Source organism: Pseudorasbora parva, chromosome 24 (assembly GCF_024679245.1).
Source record: "Pseudorasbora parva isolate DD20220531a chromosome 24, ASM2467924v1, whole genome shotgun sequence".
NCBI lineage: Eukaryota > Metazoa > Chordata > Actinopteri > Cypriniformes > Gobionidae > Pseudorasbora > Pseudorasbora parva.
Window position 1 is genome coordinate 32,609,636 of NC_090195.1, and position 21,297 is coordinate 32,630,932.

Genomic DNA, 21,297 nt, shown 5'->3' on the forward strand with positions numbered 1-21,297 from the left:
TTTTATATCGAGGTTTGTATCGTACCGTGGGTCAAAAATCGTGATACGAACCGATTCGTGGGTTTGGTGTATCGTTACAGCCCTATTAACGACGACTTTTGTCTGCGTAAACTCCTAATTTACTGCTTATTAATAGTTAGTAAGGTAGTTTTTGTAGCATTTTAGTTTAGGTATTGGGTAGGATTAAGGGATGTAGAATAAGATCATGCAGGATAAGGCATTAATATGTGCTTTATAAGTAGAGGTGTCAAGTAACGAAGTACAAATACTTCGTTACCTTACTTAAGTAGAAATTTGGGGTATCTATACTTTACTCGAGTAATTATTTTTCTGCCTACTTTTTACTTCTACTCCTTATATTTTCACACAATTATCTGTACTTTCTACTCCTTACTTTTTAAAAATAACCTTGTTACTCCTCTTTCATTTCAGTTTGTAAAAAAAAATAAAAAAATCTATGCAGATAAATCGCATCATCCAGATTTTGGTTGTGAATTTGATTGTGGTTGGATGAGAAGTGTAAACATATACAATTCCAACACCCTATTGGTTACTACGCGATCCATCGAGCTTGCACATGCAATGTCAATAAAGACGAGGTCATCTGATATCCCGACGCCATCCTTCTGCGAGCAAAACCGTAAGATCCGATGCACTGCTTCGACGAGCACTTCCGGTATTCTATTCATGCAGCGTTTCAGCTCAGACCCGTCCTTAGCGAGCTCAAGCTGTCATCTGCCATTGTGGCTACACTGGAGCAGAATGGCGTCTAAGCGATTGTGGTGTTCTGTTCTTGGGTGTAATAATGAACACAGCAGTCATTTTGATGTTGATATATCTAAAAAAAAAAAATAGAACTGATACGGTTGAACTTGCACAGATGTGTCCTGAGATACTCGCTTTGTCAAACTTTCTCCTGTTGTCTGAGCAACCCTTCACACTCAAAGCCCCCACAGAACAGAGGGGCGAGGTGAGCAAAGCTCATTAGCATAAAAGGCACATGCACAGAAACGGCTTGCTGAAAACAGCTGTTTTTCACCAGGTTAAATGAGTGATTTCTTAGAATACTAAATATAATTTTTAATTAAAGTATATTACAAAGTTTTAATTTAGACAAAATAATCATACACTGTAAAAACACTGTACACTGTTTTTGTTGGTTTAACTTAAAAAAGTAAGTAACCTGGTTGCCTTAAAATTTTGAGTTTATTGAAATTAAAAAATTGAGTTGATACAATGAAGGCAATTTGTTTAATAAATAGAAACTCAAAATATTATTGTATCTGAACCACATAAAAAAATGATAAATCATGAAAATAGCACTATTTGGCATGTTTCACTGTTTCATCAGAAATAACACACACACAATTACCCAATATGCTTACAAAATCTTTTAATAATATTTTAATAAAGGTTGTCGAATCTCAAAAAATGTTTATTGTATTAACTCAAAATTTTAATTTCAATGAACTCAAAATTTTAAGGCAACCAGGTAACTTTTTTTCGAAATAATTTTTACGGTGTATTAACTTGTACAAAAATGGCATTATATGACCCATTTAATAGTTAATAACTGAACCTTAAAATAAAGTGTTACTGAACATATACATATACGAACACAATAATGTAAAAAATGATAAAACATAAAACAGCATAGCAGTGACTTGCAAACCACCTAGAACACCCTAGCAATACCCTGGCAACCACACACAACAAACAAGAAAATCGAAAATCTCGTACAATAATCTATCACGGTGTGGTCACATTAGCAGTATGACGTTTTGTGGGTCAGCATCACGAAAATGTATGTTTTGTGGGTAAAAAAGGTTAATTGTCATAGGAATTGTGTGAGCAGCTCCATAAAGTCACTTTCAAACCAAGCAGTTTTCTTTTGATGAACACGAAACATTCGTTGTGATTTGCCTTGGGGAATACTTCACTCTTTCACGCGAAATTTGAAATCCATTGAAACATGGATTTTGCCCATGAAAAATGGGCAGAACAGCAGTAAACATAACCGTGCCTTCATTCACCCGTTCTGTGTGTTTATGAAGATTTTAGATGCTTTTCCAGTATTTTCTCTTTTATTATGTTGAATAATGCTGTCCATTACATGGATGAACAGAGTGTGTGTTTGTAGAATTGAAGAAAGACAGCGGGAAAAAAAAGCTGACGTGTTCTTCATTACGTTTACATCTCTGTACAGACACGCCTTTGGTGTTCTAAATCTGGCCTGCTTTTAACCCATAAACCCTAATGTTTTCAGTTGTATGGCCCTTATGAAAAGGCTAATTTACTTTACTGTCTAATTTTTTTTAATCACACTCATAAAGGAAGCCACTCTTTGCTTGAAAATTGTTCTGTAGCCACGCTAATCTGAAGCGGATGGGCATTGTCACCACGCTGGCTGCCTTGGTGATTGGTTTCACGTGTCAGGCACCCATAAATCCTGCAGTCAAGTCGCACTTGATAAGGAAATGGAAATCAGCATTTCTGTAGCCGGCTACACATCTCTCTGTGTGCGCTGCCTTTCATAAACCCTAGACGGTGCTGTAAAAAGACGCCAGTTTTGGTCAAACTGCCATGCATTTCTTTCACGAATGTATGTATATAAAAGATGCATCTGGATTTAATACTGTTTTAGAACTACAGAGCAATGTCTGTTTTTGTTTAAATGAAAACATGAGGTAGTAAAGTTAAATTATAATGTCTATCCACACGTAAAAATTCCAAACCATTCAAAGAAGTTCAGCAAACGGTAGTCTGATGTTGGCAGTGCTCATACATTTCATGCAAGTTGTTACATTGTGTCAACACTGCAGTGGCATCTCTTGTGGTTAGCGTTGAAGTGAACTCAAAGACTGCATTTTTTTTTCAGCTGTTCTCTGTAAGATCACAAATCACAGCCAAATTCCCATGTCTCGCGCTGCTTATAAAGACCTGGAGGCGTAACCCACAAGACCTCATTAAATTGTGGATGCTGGACAGTTAAATTGGAATGATTTACTGTGCTCATCCTGTATCGTTTAATTTTCCCCTTCTGAAAGGATTTTTCACTTTCTTCTTGAGTGTAAAATCAGTCTGGAATGCTTAGTTTCAACAAGTGCATTTTGATTTATTAGACTCAAATGTTCACTTGACAGAGATTTTTAGGACAAGCCTCTCTAGTCGATTGTCGTCATTGCGAGTGTTTTGCTGACTGCTTTGGTTTACTTAAACCTGTGGATATTGGTATTAATGATGATGATACCATTTAAATGTATGCATGGAATAGAGTAATATATGTATCCATTCTCCAGTGAATTCCTCTGGAACCATAATCACCAACTCTATCAAATGAGATCAAATTAAAGCTGTGCTGTTGATCTAAAGTGATCATTTCCCTCTCAATTAGATTTGGGCAAAACTTAATTTGTTCTCTATTGACTGTAATAGATATGAATAATTTTTTTAGGCTTTCCATTATATCTATATTATGTTTTATCAAAACTGAAGCCATGTCTGCTTGACAAAACATTGGGACCTTGCTTTTTATGTAAAGTAAGGAATATGAGAAGTCTAACTGTGAACATCGGTCTGTTGTGCTGACCCAAGGTCAACAATTTGTCAGGCTTTACTTAAGGCAATAAAGACCCTAATGCAATGGGGAGATAAAGTAATAGTTGCTGTTTTGAAACACAATAAACTTCTAAATCTGATGTTCCCTTTTTATTTCAATGTAACAAATGTACTATATTTTAGTTAGAACAAGTTTTTTTTGTTGTTGTATTTTTAGAGGAGTTTATAGTACTAAATTATATTTATATCTATTCACATTTTGAGCATAAACCTGAAAAATAAATTTCTAACTTAAACTGTCTTGAATGCACGTTGAATTTTACGTTTATTGTTGTGCTGTCAATCAATTAAAAAAGAACTAATCAAATTTTTTTTGTAATTAATTGTGATTAATCATGATTAAACACAGTTTGATTCACAGTTACGCCCGTTTCACACATACTCCGTCTGCAGTGTGTATGCGGTGCGTATATATTTCCGTGCACATGTTAACGGATTACAGCTTTCACACTGCACGCGGATGCCGTCCGTCAGTGCGTTCCAGATGCGGTGCGTCTGCAGCAGTGCGCCGATCATTTCCGCACCGAGTCTATTTTTTGCTGTGCTGCACTGCTGCATTAAAGTGACAGAACATTGTTCGCATTAAAATAAACATGTACTGATGCGAAGATCTAGTAATTTCACCACAGATGCATATAATTTAAAATATACTTGTAACGCAGCTCGTAGATGGGAAGGAAGGAGGTGGGAACCGGCAAACATTCAACAACTTTTATTAAATAAACAAAATGAAAGTAAACCTTGGGCAGCCCCTCATGGACGACTGCCCGTACACACATTACAAAACATAAACTAAACTCAACGTAAAGTCCAGGCCTGGTCCTCTCTCGTCCTTGACTGGTGTCGCTTGTCCTTAAATGCCTCCGAGCTCCCTCATGAGAGGACTGGAGACCGGTGTGGCTCGCAGGTGACGCTCCTTCGCAATCACGTCCCCGGTCTCTCTCACTCGCTCCTCCCATTTCTCTCGCTCGTTCACCTCGCCACAATACTCTTGTTTCAAAGTCAACACATGGCTTTTTTTTCTCAAGTAAAGCAAGGAAACGACACCTTACTGACATTTAGGTTAAAAAGAAGTTGCCTTAATGGATATCACTCATCCTTTCTTGTAGGTGGAAAACAAAGTTCTTAATGACCTGCAGGATTTCTTTTAAAAGGGTTTAAAAAGGAAAGAGTTGGCTGTTTTTGAATAGTCTATTGTAAGTTTCTAATTTAAAATGTTTGTGATTTTAGGCTATAACCTATGTTTAAATGTTTTGCTAAGTTTAAGCAAGTTCCTTTCTTCTGGGTCATGTGTCTGAACAGCGGATCTGCGTCATATTCTCGTGCATGCTTCGTGATTTTAAGTCCGAGGCATATCCGGAAGACAATAACTTGGTGGATAAAGTCGTTATTTTGATTTTTTTTTTGCGCAAAAACTATTCTTGTTGCTTCGTCAAATTACTGTAGAGCCACTGCAGTGAGATGGACTTTGTATCGATGTGTTTAGTGCCTTTATGGGTCTTGTGAGTGTTAATGTACTGAATGTTAATGGAGGCCTTTCTGAAGCCTTTCTCAGCCATCAGCTTTCAACTAAAATATCTTAATTTGTGTTCCGAAGATGAACAAAGTTACGGGTGTCGAATGAGGGTGAGTAATTAATGATATATTTTTATTTTTTGGGTGAACTAACCCTTTAAATTGCATGTACATGTAAAGACAGGCATCTCAAAACTTTTTGTAATATTTCCATTAACTTTTTTGCTCACCAGCCACTATGGCTAGTGGATTTCAAAAGTTACTAGCCACTCAGCATTTTCAGTGGCCACAATTTTGACATCGATACCATGGGGAAAAACTGCCATATAGTTATTTTTTATATTATAACAGGTATATTATAACAGGTATATAAGGCTGCTGTCACTTTAAGACCTGAAGCATTTGGTGGGTGTTAATGTCAAGCCCATATAATTTGGATATATTATATTTATATAATTTATATTTTGTACCCAATTTATGGACTGCTCCAAAAGTTACTCAGCTTTTGAAAATGCTGTGTTGATGTTCTTGCAGTATTTTAATTGATGTTCATATGTTGCTGTGCTAGTTAGATCGGGAATGTTGGATTTAGCATTAGAGGTCTGCTGTGGCCCTCTTGTTGAAGCCTTTAAATCTTTGCTTTGAGAAAATATCATTACCAGTCTCCTGCCCCACCACATGAACTGTGATTAATTAGACACCCCAATCAGGAATAAGGGAAGCCATTCATCTATGGCTGGTTTGTATCTCACATGCTGTAGCAGTTCTGCAGTCTTGTCGAATTTATTTGTAATGGGCCTTGCAGTGGCATGTCGTCAGTTGATTTATTGACATCCTTTGGTTTATTGCCTCAGTCCTGAGGGGGCAAAATTGTGGTCCAGTAGCAATTTAGGAGTAAGCCATTTTTTATTTTGGCCCAAATTCATCAGGAAACGGCACTGCATAACCTATACATTGTGATTTCTCATGCAAATCTCAGAGGACGCTTAAAACCATGACTTGGCAGACTAGAAACGTCTTTGATACGAGACATAATTCGCCGTGTGCTCCAAAAAAAGAGATTCTATACATGGGAGATTAATCAGATGTTGACATCAGCATTGTCAGTTACCATAGGATTTGCCACAGTTGGCGTAATGATGACCAAAATTGGACAGAGAGCATTCAAGTCAGTTTTTTGCTATGACATTTTCTTCCTGCAGTGTTAAATCATTAAAGTTGCACTATGTAGTATTTTTGCAGTAAAATATCCAAAAACCACTAGGCCAGTGTTATATATTTTGTTCAGTTGAGTACTTACAATATCCCAAATGTTTCCAACTATTTGTAAATTGTGAGAAAATTGCTATTTTAACCAAGGACCCGGGACGTGTCAGCATAGCGTTTGAGGAGGTCGCCTGTCAATCGCCTTATATCTGCACCACCTTCGGTTTTATTTGACAGAAGCGATTTACTCTTAGGAGTGTGAACATGTCACAGTAGCGCCGAGCGAACGCACAGAGTAACGTCATAACATCATTTTAAAAACACTTTAATGTGTCTAATATGATAAACAGTGCTGCTTTACCTTATAATCATGACCGGAAAAGCGGAAGTGTGCGCACCCGGCGACTGTGTCCCGTCCAGTCATAATAAAAGTCCCGGTGTTCGCGAGGCGGGTATTTGTGTAACAATCGCTCCAGCGGCCGTGCTCAGCTCCACAACACTCGGTCCTGCTCTGCTTTACACTACAGTAACGTTAATTATCGCATCCATGAACATGATTTCTGCCTGTGTCCTATTTTTCACCGGCTGTGAGGTGAAGATGTCCCGAGATACTGCGCTCAAACTTTGCGTCATCAAACTACGTCTTTGTTAAGAATAGGCGACCTCTAGTGGACGGAAAGTTGCATAGTGCACCTTTAAATGTGGTTATTTTATGATTGTAATACTCTTCCTTTTGTCAATAACATTAACATTTAGGTTTTTGGGTGCCCTGGTAGATCATTATGGTTGGATTGGAACGTCAAGTACACACTGTCTAATTTATTTAGTCTCTTTTGGCTTCTCTTGTTTAATGACAGGTTACCCTTTTATTTACTATCAATTCCACTTTTTAAGTCATTCCTTTGAGCCATAATATCTATAATTGGATAGTACATTTAACAAAATGGTAAACGCATCACTCAACATGTCAGCAACAAATGGAAAACACCGGAAATACCTGTCAGATTTATTCCGTTTCTTTATGTTCCCACACACAGTATAATAAAAAGGATGTTTTAATTTCTCACTGTTTTTATCAAGAGTACATAATGTCTGTTATGGTCCATGTGAATATGGAATGAGCGTTTTAGGGCGAGACGCGCACTGTCTAGTCTAGTTAACATGGCATAATCAGGTTTGGTTAGTACACTGATGAGTATGGAGAACACGAATCGCAGACTCTGGAGATGTTTGAGGTCTCAATGGCGCTCGGCGCTCCACAGAAGCGACAAAGCTCCCTGTTTTGGGGTTTAATTTCTTTACAGCAAATTAAAGAGGATTAGGTGGCGTCTGAGAACGCAAGTTATTTTCAGCATATGTCCTTCATTAGATGCTCCCCCACACCCAAATGTGTTGAGGTTTGGCATCGGATGCCTTTCACGTTGTGTCAACGCTTGCAGTGAGAAACCTGGGCTGTTTGATGAATTAATCCAGCTCTACTACTTAATGCTGCTTTAAAGTATATGCTATGAATTCTCTTAGAAACCAGTTATGTGAAATAATTGCTTAAATGCATTTGCTTTGCTTTCTAATTAAAGTATTTGAAAAAAAAAGTATTTGGTCAGCAGGAAGTGGTGTTCTTCTGAAAGCAATGCTTAGTTTCATCGTTTGATTTATCTGAAGGTTATGACAAATTGTTTAACTTTGGTTTTCTTTCCTTTACTGGTTTCTAAATGTCCCAGTGAAATGGAAATATCACCAGTACTGCTCTTCCATTTTGTGATGTACATCCAAATGAAATGAAATGTGGAACTGGGACTCAGTTCAATGCATCAGTTGTAGGATTTTGAAGTGGATGCATGCAAGCTTGCAGGGGCGGGGTTTAAGTCAGTTTTAGTCAAAATCTCGGTAGAAATTGCAGTGAGATTGAAAAGGGCACTTTCACACACCATTGGCAAGGTGACTAATGTTTACGCTTGTCAGTTTACTGGTATTTGTGCCATTATTTAACACCAAAAAAAAACATGTCTTAAACTAGAAATGCTAGTTTGCGCTGCTCTTGTTATATTGTGTTGGTCATTATGGAATTTATCTGGCTGCGTCTGTGTTCATTTATTTGTACGTTGGCAGTAGAAGTCTATGCTAATGCCATAATCATCCTATCTTTAGTAAATCTGGCCTGAAGTTCGTAATTCATAAAGAGAAGGAACAAAAAATAGGACTGTTTTCAAGCATGTTTCACAAACACTCTCCTCTTCTGCCATTGGTCAGATAAAAAATAAGCCCCACCCCAAAATCATGCCATTGGTTGAGCTGTTGCTGTGCAGAGCTGGTCGGGATTCTCAAACAAGCAGAGCAAGGTTTTTAGCAGCGTCAGTGTTTATACTTTTCAGAGGATTCTGAGTCCCTAGAAATAATTTACAATGTGCTAAAACACCCACAGAGCTGTGGCATTTTTGCAAATGTTTGCGCAGACAACTAAAACTTTGTTTATTAATCCAGTTATCCCTGTTGTCAGACTTCTGTTAATATTGGTGTGGTTATGGTGTGGAGAAGGGGTTCTTATATTTGTTCTTTGTTAACTTGTGTTCCAAATATCTTTGTGCCCCTTTTTGTGGTGGTTCTTATGGGTTGTGACATCACAGAAGTAAAAGAGATTCTGTCTGTAGTTTGCTATAAAAAGGGCATTATATCTGAAGTTCTGTAATGGTGTAGTGACACAATTCAACATTTTGGCTCTAAATAAATTATATTGTAATATGATTTTTATTTTTGTAATATAAACTATGTTTGTCTGATGTGAATACACAGTTGTTAATTAGTTTTTTTAGTATAAGTAGTTGTTTGGTATATTAACAATATAGGCCATCATTTGCTGAAATATACAGGCATCCTGTAATAACATTTTTACAATGTGATTTTCTGAGAACCACAAATGCCAGTATTCTTTACTGTAAATGTATTTACTTTACTTGTAAACAAAGACGCTTTAATATATTATGGACACACCAAACTATTTAACTGTTTTTCACTTAAATGTACTGATAACCACCAGATTAATGAAGGTGTAAAAATAGAAAACCACATGAGTTAATCGTAAGAAGCCTGTCCATAAAATATACACACAAAACACCACCAGGGTAACTCACATGACACTGAAATATTGAAAACAAAATCAATGAACTAAATAAAAATGATTTATACTTAATATCATATGTGATGTGTCATATGTGATTCCAGCACAAACCCTCTTTTGGAGTTAAAAAACAACTGTCAGGATTTACTAAAGACGTGGACAGGGTTATTTTTGCGGTATTTAAGCTCTCAGTTCGCCCTCAGTATTTCTCGCTTCTCGTTGTTGTTATATGTGTCAATAGTTTTATCTTTAAAATACCTGTTTCCTGTTCTCCTTTGTCTCTGTGCACTTATCTCCTACACTCATCGTAACAACAAGAAAAACAACAAGAAAAACAACAAGAAAAACAACAAGAAAAACAAGAAAAATTGGACATTTCAAGCATGAAACTAAGCTGCCAGTAGGTGGTGGTCTTAAAGGGGTACTTCAGCGCTGGGAAGATGAATCTGTATTTATACTGGGTCATTAATGTAGTAGAAATGTGAAATTATGTTTGAATTTGGTGCTTTCTAGACTGAGAAAAGACTGAGAAAGACTGAGAAAGACTTTCTAGACTGAGAAAAGAGTACCGTTGGTTTCTTTTCCACTGGCTGTAGATGTGAAGACAACAACTCGGCGTCATCAAGCTATGCTAAGCCTTTGTTTTCAATAAGCGACCTCTAGTGGTGAAAATATACATACTGTGCCTTTAAACTTGTGTATGTCCAATAATAATAGTGATAGTTGCCTTAGCAAACACAACTAATTAAAGCAAAGAGAGAGGGAAAAATGTTATGAAGTGATACTGGTTTATGAAATGTACGTGCACAGTCTCTGGCTGGAAGAGTGCTGTTTTCATACTAGGGCATGACAGATTTTCCTTAAGCCACCCATACCTCTGCCAAAGAAATAAACACATCCATGGATGTTTACCTCCAGTGAGTCGAAGTCTTAGAACTACGGTGGAGTTCCTAGAACCAAATTATTCGGACTGCTCTGATGATAATAGAATATAATCAGGTCTTTGCCCACATTCTCTCTGGACGTGTGTGCTCAGCTGTAGGGATTTCTGAGAGCCACACACAGGCCCGAATCAAGCCCTACTGGCAACACAGAATATGCTGGAGATCGTAGCTCTGACATGCTCATGTTACACAAAACTGTGAGCTGTAAGCACATTTCCATCTGATAATCATCCGCACACATAATCAGTAATAACGTCTGTTAATTTATTCAGGATATGGACAGACGGGCCCCGAGTCACACAAGCCTGGATATGACTCCATTGCGTCTGCGGTGTCTGGTATGATGCACATCACTGGTCCTGAGGTGAGGACAATGATCAGAAGTGCTTAAAGGTGAAGTGTGTCATTTCTAGCATCACCAAATTGGCAAATATTGGTCCAACACATGGATGCCATCCCCACATCATTGATTTTGACAAAAAAAAAGAAAAAAAGAAAAGAAAAATGCTTCACCTTAAAGAGACCATGTTATGTCTTTGTTTTGTTTTTTGGGCTCTATTAGTTTTTCATGCTTGAATTTTCAAAAAACACATTATTTTTAACATATTTTGCATTGTTGCCGCTCCTCTTTTCTCAGTCTGTCAGTATCGCTCTATTTAGTTCATGTCTCTGTGAAGCCCATCCTTCCTAAAAGCCTAATGTGCTCTGATTGGTCAGCTGGCGCAGTGTGTTATGATTGGTCAAGCGATTCGAGCATGTTTAGGAAATGTCATGCCCCTGACCATAATAACTTAAACAGCAATTCCTCGACTGGCCACTAGGGACAGGCTCCAGAAGGGAGCAGAATCTCTTTGAGCCCCAAGTTAAAATTCCCAAAGTTACAGCAGGAAAAAACATGTTTACAGTCTGGTACAAATTCTAGTTTTTATCTATATGGTTAATTTTGCCCTTCATGACAACTGTGAGGTGGTGAATTTTTTATAACTCATTATATAAAGCCTTAAAATTCTGCATAGTTAAGGGAGTGGCCACTTTGAGTGGCAGGTGGATAGCCATTTATCCGCTGTCTGTTAGTCATTGCGTCACCTCGGCTCCGCCCATGTCCCGCCTCTTTGCCCATTTTCTGTTATCCGGGAGTGACGCGCGATGACGTGTTGCCAAGATGGCGACGGCCAGCTCGTCTCTACTTTGTGGCGTCACGGACACTATAGGGAGTGCAGAATTATTAGGCAAGTTGTATTTTTGAGGATTAATTTTATTATTGAACAACAACCATGTTCTCAATGAACACAAAAAACTATATATCTGTGTGTGCAGGTGACTATTACTGTGCATAATTATTAGGCAACTTAACAAAAAACAAATTTATACCCATTTCAATTATTTATTTTTACCAGTGACACCAATATAACATCTCAACATTCACAAATATACATTTCTGACATTCAAAAACCAAACAAAAACAAATCAGTGACCAATATAGCCACCTTTCTTTGCGAGGACACTCAAAAGCCTGCCATCCATGGATTCTGTCAGTGTTTTGATCTGTTCACCATCAACATTGCGTGCAGCAGCAACCACAGCCTCCCAGACACTGTTCAGAGAGGTGTACTGTTTTCCCTCCTTGTAAATCGCACATTTGATGATGGACCACAGGTTCTCAATGGGGTTCAGATCAGGTGAACAAGGAGGCCATATCATTAGTTTTTCTTTAGATATCATTAGATTTTCTCCGGCCCAGTCTTGACGTTTCAGCTTGTGTGTCTTGTTCAGTGGTGGTCGACTTTCTGCCTTTCTTACCTTGGCCATGTCTCTGAGTATTGCACACCTTGTGCTTTTGGGCACTCCAGTGATGTTGCAGCTCTGAAATATGGCCAAACTGGTGGCAAGTGGCATCTTGGCAGCTGCACGCTTGACTTTTCTCAGTTCACGGGCAGTTATTTTGCGCCTTGGTTTTCCCACACGCTTCTTGCGACCCTGTTGACTATTTTGAATGAAACGCTTGATTGTTCGATGATCACGCTTCAGAAGCTTGGCTATTTTAAGACTGCTGCATCCCTCTGCAATATATCTCACTATTTTTGACTTTTCTGAGCCTGTCAAGTCCTTCTTTTGACCCATTTTGCCAAAGGAAAGGAAGTTGCCTAATAATTATGCACACCTGATATAGGGTGTTGATGTCATTAGACCACACCCCTTCTCATTACAGAGATGCACATCACCTAATATGCTTAATTGGTAGTAGGCTTTCCAGCCTATACAGCTTGGAGTAAGACAACATGCATAACGAGGATGATGTGGTCAAAATACTCATTTGCCTAATAATTCTGCACTCCCTGTATAATGATGCTGGCTTGTAAACGTGAGCATCGCGATTATTTGGCGTTTGAAAAAAATAAAACCCATGAAATTATATTCATATGACATGCTGAAACATATGCCACTGACTGTACCTGGGATGAAGACATTTCACACGCGCCGCCAGAAGAACACCTGCATGTGAACTCCTCCTGCAGTGTTCAGGGGAACTGTTAGTGCTGCACCGACCCACGGGGATGCTTTTATGAAGTCATTTGGCCCGCCCCGCACCGCACCACTGTATATATTTTTACAACCCGCCCCGCACCCGCGACCATTAAATAGACATACGGGGTCCGCGGGTTGAGACGACCCGCGCATCACTAGTTCAGGGCTATCAGGGTTGTCATCAGGGCCGGCGCGTGCCTATAGGCGAACTAGGCAGCCGCCTAGGGCGGCAGCTCAGCCAGGGCGGCAAGAGAGAGAGAAGGCGAGAGAGCGAAAGCGAGAGAGAGATTTTTTTTAATAAATTTATTTGTTAGTTTTACATTAGGTAGGTTACAATTATCGCACTTATATCAACAACATTTTTTCCCACTCCATTAGTATGAATTTAAATTAACTTTAAATTTAGAATAAAAATTCCCGCCCGATCGCGCCCCCACCTCACTAGAGCAGCATCGATTAGTATATGCGTGCAAAATACGCTCGACTGTGCCATCCGTTCCGTGGAAGAGCGCTTTCCGCTGCTTCGAGACCATGGGCGCTTATTTGGATTTTTATATGACATCGCATCTCTCAAAGAAATAGGAGAACAGCCTACAATAGTTCTTCAGGATTGCTTAAGACTGGAAAAGTATGGCGTTATTTCCCTGTCAAATGTCGAGAGCGCAAATCTCTCTGCTCGCGCGAATCTCCCTGCTCGCGCGCGAGAACTCTGCGTGCGCTCTCCCTCAGATACGCTGCTCTTGTTAGAAATTTTTGTCTGGGCTCACTCAGAGAATATGCCTGCACTTAAAACGATTATGCAATGTTATTATGTTTGATTATTTAATTTCTGTACCTGAATCACTGTGTCCCGCAGCTTCAACTGTTCACTTGTATTCAATAATGTTTTACATTTATATTATTAGGCTGAGAATTGTGAAATTTCACTGATATCTACTGTTGTGGGTGCTTATTTATTGTTACATAAGGTTACATTGGTCAAAACAATGAAAACAAATAAGTATAACACATGATATTCATGGTCTCTGGACCCCCTAAAGCAGCCTTGGCCACCCCATGTATAAAAGTCTAGTTCTGCCACTGCCAGTGGATTATTTAGAAATGTATGCCAACTTTTGAGGTGAAAGGTAACTTAACTCACAAATTGCAGTAACATTTTCCCAATAAAATGGATTTCATTAATTTTGTAGTCAGTATTTTTAATTAGTTTTATTCTGTTGCAGTTGTGTTTGATGCAGTTAGATATATCATAATTTTACTGGGGCATTTTGCCCCCTTATCTATTATTACATTATATATGCTTATATTATATCTATTAGGGGGCATTTTGTTCAGATTTTAATTATTTTTGCCTTTTGGAATCTGAATTCGCGATTGCACTGGACACGTTTTAAGTGCAGGCATATTCTCTGAGTGAGCCCAGACAAAAAATTCTAACAAGAGCAGCGTATCTGAGAGCGCAGGCAGAGTTCTTCAGGGAGAACTGGAGATTCGCGCTCGCACATTACATTCCGCGTGCGAGCAGAGAGAGATTTGCGCTTGCGCATTATATTCCGCGCGCGAGCAGAGAGATTTGCGCTCGCGCACTATATTAATGTACTTTCGCGCTACAATAATGCGCTCTCGAGTTTGCAATCTTGTGGTGCGGTACGCGGTTTTTCGCGTGCATATGATACGCACTTTATGGCGTATTATACATACGAACCGTATTATTAGGGTTATGGCGTATTATACATACGAACCGTATTATTAGGGTTATGGCGTATTATACGCATAAAGTGCGTATCTATTTATACGCATGACCATGAGATTGTGTTGATTTTTCCAAATGTTTTTATAGCATTGAGAGTGCTTCTCACTCTCCCCGTCACTGAGCTCTGGAGAACGCAGTTTCTCAAAGCTTAAACTGATTAAAAATGATCTCCGAGTCCGACGTACAATGACAAAAGACAGACTCAATGGACTAGCAACAATTGCAATTGAGCACGAACTTGAAAAAGTTAAACTCGAGGACGCAATCAAAGCGTTTGCCGCTGCGAAAGCCCGACGCGTACGCTTCTGAAATATAGGCTATTATGTGAATGTGTGTTTGTGTGTATCAGTCAAGAAAAAATCAAAACCTCCAATGAGCTAAAAAGTTGCGTGCATATGTTTAGTTTTATTCTGTACACTGTCTATTATAAAACAGAAATTGCAGCTGTAGAGCACTGTGTACTTTTTTCACGTTGCAGAATGAAAAATAAAATCTGAAAACATGCTTGCACGTTTTTATTTTAGTTTAATTTTATAGATAAAGAAAATATTAATTTGCATGTACGTGCATCTTAAGGATACCTAATTGTGAGTGGGGCGGCACGATCGTGCTCTGCCTAGAGCGGCATTTGAGCTTGCGCCGGCCCTGGTTGTCATGTCAACAAATGCACGCGCGATGGCATCCCCTGTTGTAGGATGACAGAGTACTACAGTAGTTGAGGACATTATTTTTTCCCAACTGTAGGGGGACCCCGAGAGCAAAAGTTACCCAGTGCTGCTTTAAAGCTAAGCGAACAGCCAACGAACAGATCTTTTACACTGAATGCAAAATGTTTGATTGCCTTTAGGTGGCGCTTACTGAGAATACATATTTCCTCATGTATGTAACTCGTAGGTTTCCCCATTCAGCTTTAACCTCGTCTCACAACACCGAACTGTACATAAGGATAAATAAAGTTAGGTGCTACACAGAAATCATCATCCTGTGTGTGTAATAGCTTTCGACTGCGATCTAAAGTGAATATAGATTAAATAATGGGCAGATGTGCATTATTTGAAATCTTATAATAAACTGAATGCTACACCTGCTTAGCATTTCTCATTCTTTATTGTTATAAAAATAGCCGCAAAAAACACATACAGAACATTATTTGGCTTAATGTTAAATTCATCTGTAGAAACGTTTCTCTCGGTTGTTTAAGTGCGAAACGATGATTATAGGAGTTATTATTATATAATATGATTGACAGCTCTAGAGCAAATGAGCTCTCTGACTCATAACAGACACTCACTGAAGAAAACTGCGCTCTTTACACCATTTTAAGCTCTTCAGATAGCAAAATGGTAATGTTCTGCATAAAGAACATGTAAGAATAAATCTGTTCTCAGACACCAATAACACGTACGATAACAAATGTCCTGCTTTTCCAGGACATGTCCTGTTTTCAAGTCATGTCCCGGCCCTAATATAACAATTTTCTATCCATACAGAGGGGGCATACTTTAAATGTGTTAAAATTAATAAGGAATCTTCGAGAAAACTCTGAGTATCATTTGAGTATCTCATTCCTGGGCCGAATGTCCTGGTTTTTCGGTCATTAAAATATGGTCAGCCTACATAACACTCTATTCTTATGTCTCTTCTGGAATACTTTTCTTCTGTGTTTACACAAGTTTTCAAAACAGCGGCACCACACTCGCACTTTTGTGTAACAGTAGCGACTTTAGTAGGCTCTAATCTAATTGGACATCTCGTTTTATTGTCGGGCTGAAAAAAAATCTTGCTTTGTCGCGCTGCGATTGATTGCACCCAGAAATCTATCGTATTGATTCAAGAGTGCCATCTCGACATACATTCCCATCGCTTAATCGCGCTCAGTGTAAAGGGACTTTAATTCCTGCCCCTTGGGAGAGTGTTTGTTCCCAAAAGAAAACTCAAGACCACAATGGAGGCGTCAGGGAGTTCAGAAACACTGACACACACAGATATAGAGAAGAACTCTCTTTGGAGGGACGTTGGGCTTTGCAGACATTTTTCATGCTCAAACAGCAACAATAAACTCTAAAGAAAGTTGAAAATGCAAAAGATACAAAAGAAGTCCTCTTTAAATATTACATCCTATTTAGTTCCTTTATATCTTGTTTATTTAACTGCTTCTTTTTTAAGGATGGGGATCCAGTCAGACCAGGTGTCGCTATGACAGATCTGGCCACTGGTTTGTACACTCAGGGAGCCGTCATGGCTGCGTTGCTCCAGAGACAGAAAACAGGACGAGGCCTTCATATAGACTGCAATCTTCTGTCTTCACAGGTAATACAACACTGATACCCCCCTCTTCCCCCTCTCAAGCAGACATCCCAAGATAGCTCAAATTATATCACCTATGCCCGATATATATATAATATCCCAGAAATCGAGAAGCCCTGTTTCCACTGAGTATTAAGATGAGTTTGAGTTCAGTGATCCGATCACAAGTGATCAGCCATTTTAATATAATATAATATAATATAATATAATATAATATAATATAATATAATATAATATAATATAATATAATATAATATAATATAATATAATATAATATAATATAATATAATATAATACCCATGACCTTGGCATTTTTAGGGCCATGCTCTATTGTCTGAGCTACAGGTAAGCTTGTATAACTTATAATAACTTGTGAATATGCTTACAAATATTTAACTTATTTTCATGAGCTATATACAGTATGTCCCAAACAACTAATCGCATACCTCCATTAATCAATTTATTTTGTAAGTACACTATCATTAAAAATCTGGGGTCAGTTAGATTTTACTTAAAGAATTAATACTTTTATTCAGTAAAATGCATTAAATTGATTGAAATTGACTGTAAATACTTAACATTGTTATAAAATATTTCTATATCAAATAAATGTTCTTTTGGATGTTCTTTTTTTTAAATAATCCCGAAAAAAGGCAGTTTTTTTCCACAAAAATATTAAGGATCACAACTTTTTTCAACATTGATAATAATCATAAATGTTTCTTGAGTAGCGAATCATCATATCAGAAGGATTTCTGAAGGATCATGTGACACTGAAAACTGAAAATTCAGCTTTGATTACAGGAATAAATTACAGTTTACAATATAATTTGTAAATTGTACTGTTGTAATAATTGTAAAAAGTATTTAATTATATAAAATGTAAAAATTATAATATATATTTTTAAAATGTATTTGTTTTACATTTTTATTTTTTATCAAATACAAATAATCAAAATTTGATTACTTAACTGTACCTGAACCTGATGTCAATCGTGTGGAAAGTACAGCCCACTACTTTATTTCAGTTCAGGGAAGAGAGCGGACGGATGGCCGAAGCCCTTGGCCCTTTAAATGAGTCTGATATGATAAAAATAGCTGTTTTTACCTGACCGGAAAAAGCGGAAGTGCGGGCGCCCGGCGACTGTGTCCCGTCCCGTCATAATAAAAGTCCCGGTACTCGTGAGCCGTTTAGAATAGGCGCCCTCCAGTGGACGAAAAGTTGCATAGTGCACCTTTAAAACAACAACAACAAAAAACTTCCAGACCCCAAACTTTTGAACATTAGTCCAACTAACCAGGTATAATGTGTAGTAATGGATTGGATATTTTTTTCAGCATTTATTCAAAAGCTTGAAGGTGCACTGTGAATTTTTTTTTCCCTCAGTCAAATATCCAAAAACCACTAGGCCAGTGTTATATCATTTGTTCAATTGAGTACTTAAAATATCCAAATGTTTCCAACTATTTGTAAATTGTGAGAAAATTGCCATTTTAAACAATGGGATGTCTGAGGGAGTCGCCTGTCGATTGCGTCATATCTGCGTTAGCCTCGGTTTCCGGTTTTATTTGGCAGAAACGTTTTACTCTCATTGCAGTGTGAACAAGTGTCACAGCAGCCGCTGAGTGAACGCACAGAGTAACGTCATCACATCATTTTAAACACACTTAAATGTATCTAATATGATAAACAGAGCTGCTTTACCTCATACTCATGAAAAGTCTCGTTGCTCGGGGTGCATCTTATTAACAATCGCTCCAGCGGCCTTGCTCAGCTCCTCAACACTCGGCCCTGCTCTGCTTCACACTACAGTAACGTTAATAATCGCATCCATAACCATGATTTCTGCCCGAGTCATATCCTGATTCTTTCCCACCGGCTGTGAGGTGAAGAGCACATGTCCCAAGATTCTGCGCTCAAACTTGAGTTACTTGCACAGCCTCTTTAACACGATTCAGTCATTTTCTGACGCCTGAGAGTAGAACTGAATTGCTGTACATCAATTCACTTTCATGTTCTTAAACTGACAGTTCAGTAACACTGAATATATTTGATATATTTAATACTTCATGCAATATCTGCATGATGAAATATTCATCTCTTAGAAGAGCTCCCTTATTCAGATTTCAGGACTGTTGTTATTGTCTCTTGCCCAGTGCATGAAATTAACTTTTTTTTAATTGAACCAGACCACTCTTTTTTGTTTCTTTGGCCTGGAAGAATGCAGTTCCCTGAAAGTGAGTTTAATCTGACCCGTTCAGTCCTCTAGAGAAAACATGAGCATATTACTTTACAGTATAAATAAATCAGCTCTCCAAAACTGCATAAGTGAATAAACCAATCGTTGTCCCTAGCTACTAGGCTTCAGCATGCACTGTTTAATGGCTTGATAGTTTTGACTTTGTGGTTTTTGTCTCAGATATTTTTTTCTATGTAAATGTTTGTACTTTATGCCTTACGATTTTTCACCTTGAATAATGTTTTAGTGTTATATATACGACTTTCACGGCTCACTGTAAAGTTCAAGTGAAGTTTCTAATTCATGTGGTCACTTTAAACTTTAAACTCTGATGTATGTTTTTTTGAATGAATGTTTTTTTTCTTTATATAACGGGTGACTCAGCTCAATTTTTCCCTGTCGTTAAGTAATGTTGGTTTGGTAGGCACGTTAAAAGCTAATTCATAAGCTTTACATGTATTGTAAGTAGCAGTAGGCTTTCCTGTCTTGCCACTTCATGAACAAATCAGTTTTTGAGACTGTTGAATACCTGTCCTTGCGTGAGGAAATGGCACACCATTTACAAAAGTGACTGTGAATAATTTGCGCCTCCCTTTGCTCTTTGACTGAGCGGCTTCAAAACACTCTCATGCCGCTCGTACAACGGCTCGTCTGCCAGCCTCTCGTCCTGCTAGGAAATGCGAGATTACAAGGGATCTAAATAGCAGCTCTCGCACAGAAGACGTCAGCGCTGTAAGCAGCCGGTTGAGAAGCCAAGAGTTTAGCATCATGGGAATCAATGGAGTGTGAGACTCTAGTTTACTTGTTCATGAGTGTGTGTGATGACATTGATATTCAACAGACTTCACGTGCGCTACGGCCAGGATAAACCTGAGTGAAGACATTGGTTGACTTGGTGAATGTTTTATATTCCCTTCTTGTTTCTTAATTACCAGGTTGTAAGTGTTTACTGAAAACTTAACGACTGGGATGGAGACGTACAGTATAGCAATTTTCTTTCAAATGACTTTTGCATCTGTAGTATCACTTAACAAGATTCTGTTGAGTTTTTCTCCATAGTAACTACCTGAAACCTCAAATACCCTCTTCAGCTGCGTCTGGTTTCTGAGCAGAAATTCTAGATTGACTAAACGTCTTGATAGATAAATATTTGCATGCAAACAAACATGTTTTTCCTTTTATGCAGAATTACAAAAGCGTTTCCTCCATGTAACTTCTCACTGTGCTTTGTCACAGTAAGGGATGTCATATAATAACTGTTAAGGGTTACTAAAGCAAACCATGTATTAGAAGTGTCCACAACTCATAAGCCCTGTTTATTTGAACCGAAGCGCTGCGAGATACAATGTAACATTTGAAACCATGTCGAATCACTGAGAATGTGCAGGGATTGAGGAGCTATTATTGTGCCCATGTTATGTAGAAGACTTTTTGGGAGGAGAGAATTTAAATGTAATCATGTAAGGTGATTTACTAAGGTTTGCGCTTGTCAGTTTATTGGTGCTTGCTCCATTATTTACCGCCCCCAAAAAAGGGTCGCTTGTGCAGTCTTCGGCCACACATTTACGTTTTGAATTTTAAAAAAGCACTGCTTAAAGGCACACTATGCAACTTTCCGTCCACTGGAGGGCGCCTATTCTAAACAAAGGCGTAGTTTGATGACGCCAGGTGTGAGCGCAGTATTTTGGGACATGTGGTCTTCACCTCACAGCCGGTGGAAAATAGGACTCGGGCAGAAATCATGTTCATGGATGCGATTATTAATGTTACTGTAGTGTAAAGCAGAGCAGGACTGAGTGTTGTGGAGCTGAGCACGGCCGCTGGAGCGATTGTTATACAAACACGGCTCGCGAGTACCGGGACTTTTATTATGACGGGACGGGACACAGTCGCCGGGCACTCGCACTTCCACTTTTTCTGGTCAGGTAAAGCAGCTCTGTTTATCATATCAGACACATTTAAGTGTGTTTAAAATGATGTTACGATGTTCCTCTTTGCGTTCGCTCGGCGCTGCTGTGACATGTTCATACTGCTAAGAGTAAAGCGCTTCTGCAGAATAAAACCGAGGCTAGC

The 21,297-nt window shown here is 38.5% G+C and overlaps 1 protein-coding gene across 1 annotated transcript in view; it reads left to right on the forward strand.

Moving 5' to 3' along the window:
* The window catches only part of sugct (succinyl-CoA:glutarate-CoA transferase), a 190,746-nt gene that overhangs the window by 15,254 nt on the left and 154,195 nt on the right, over nt 1–21,297 (forward strand). Inside the window, exons 7-8 of the mRNA XM_067434816.1 lie at nt 10,671–10,762; nt 16,844–16,987. Coding sequence (XP_067290917.1) covers nt 10,671–10,762; nt 16,844–16,987 — 236 coding nt within the window. The remainder of the gene's footprint in view (nt 1–10,670; nt 10,763–16,843; nt 16,988–21,297) is intronic.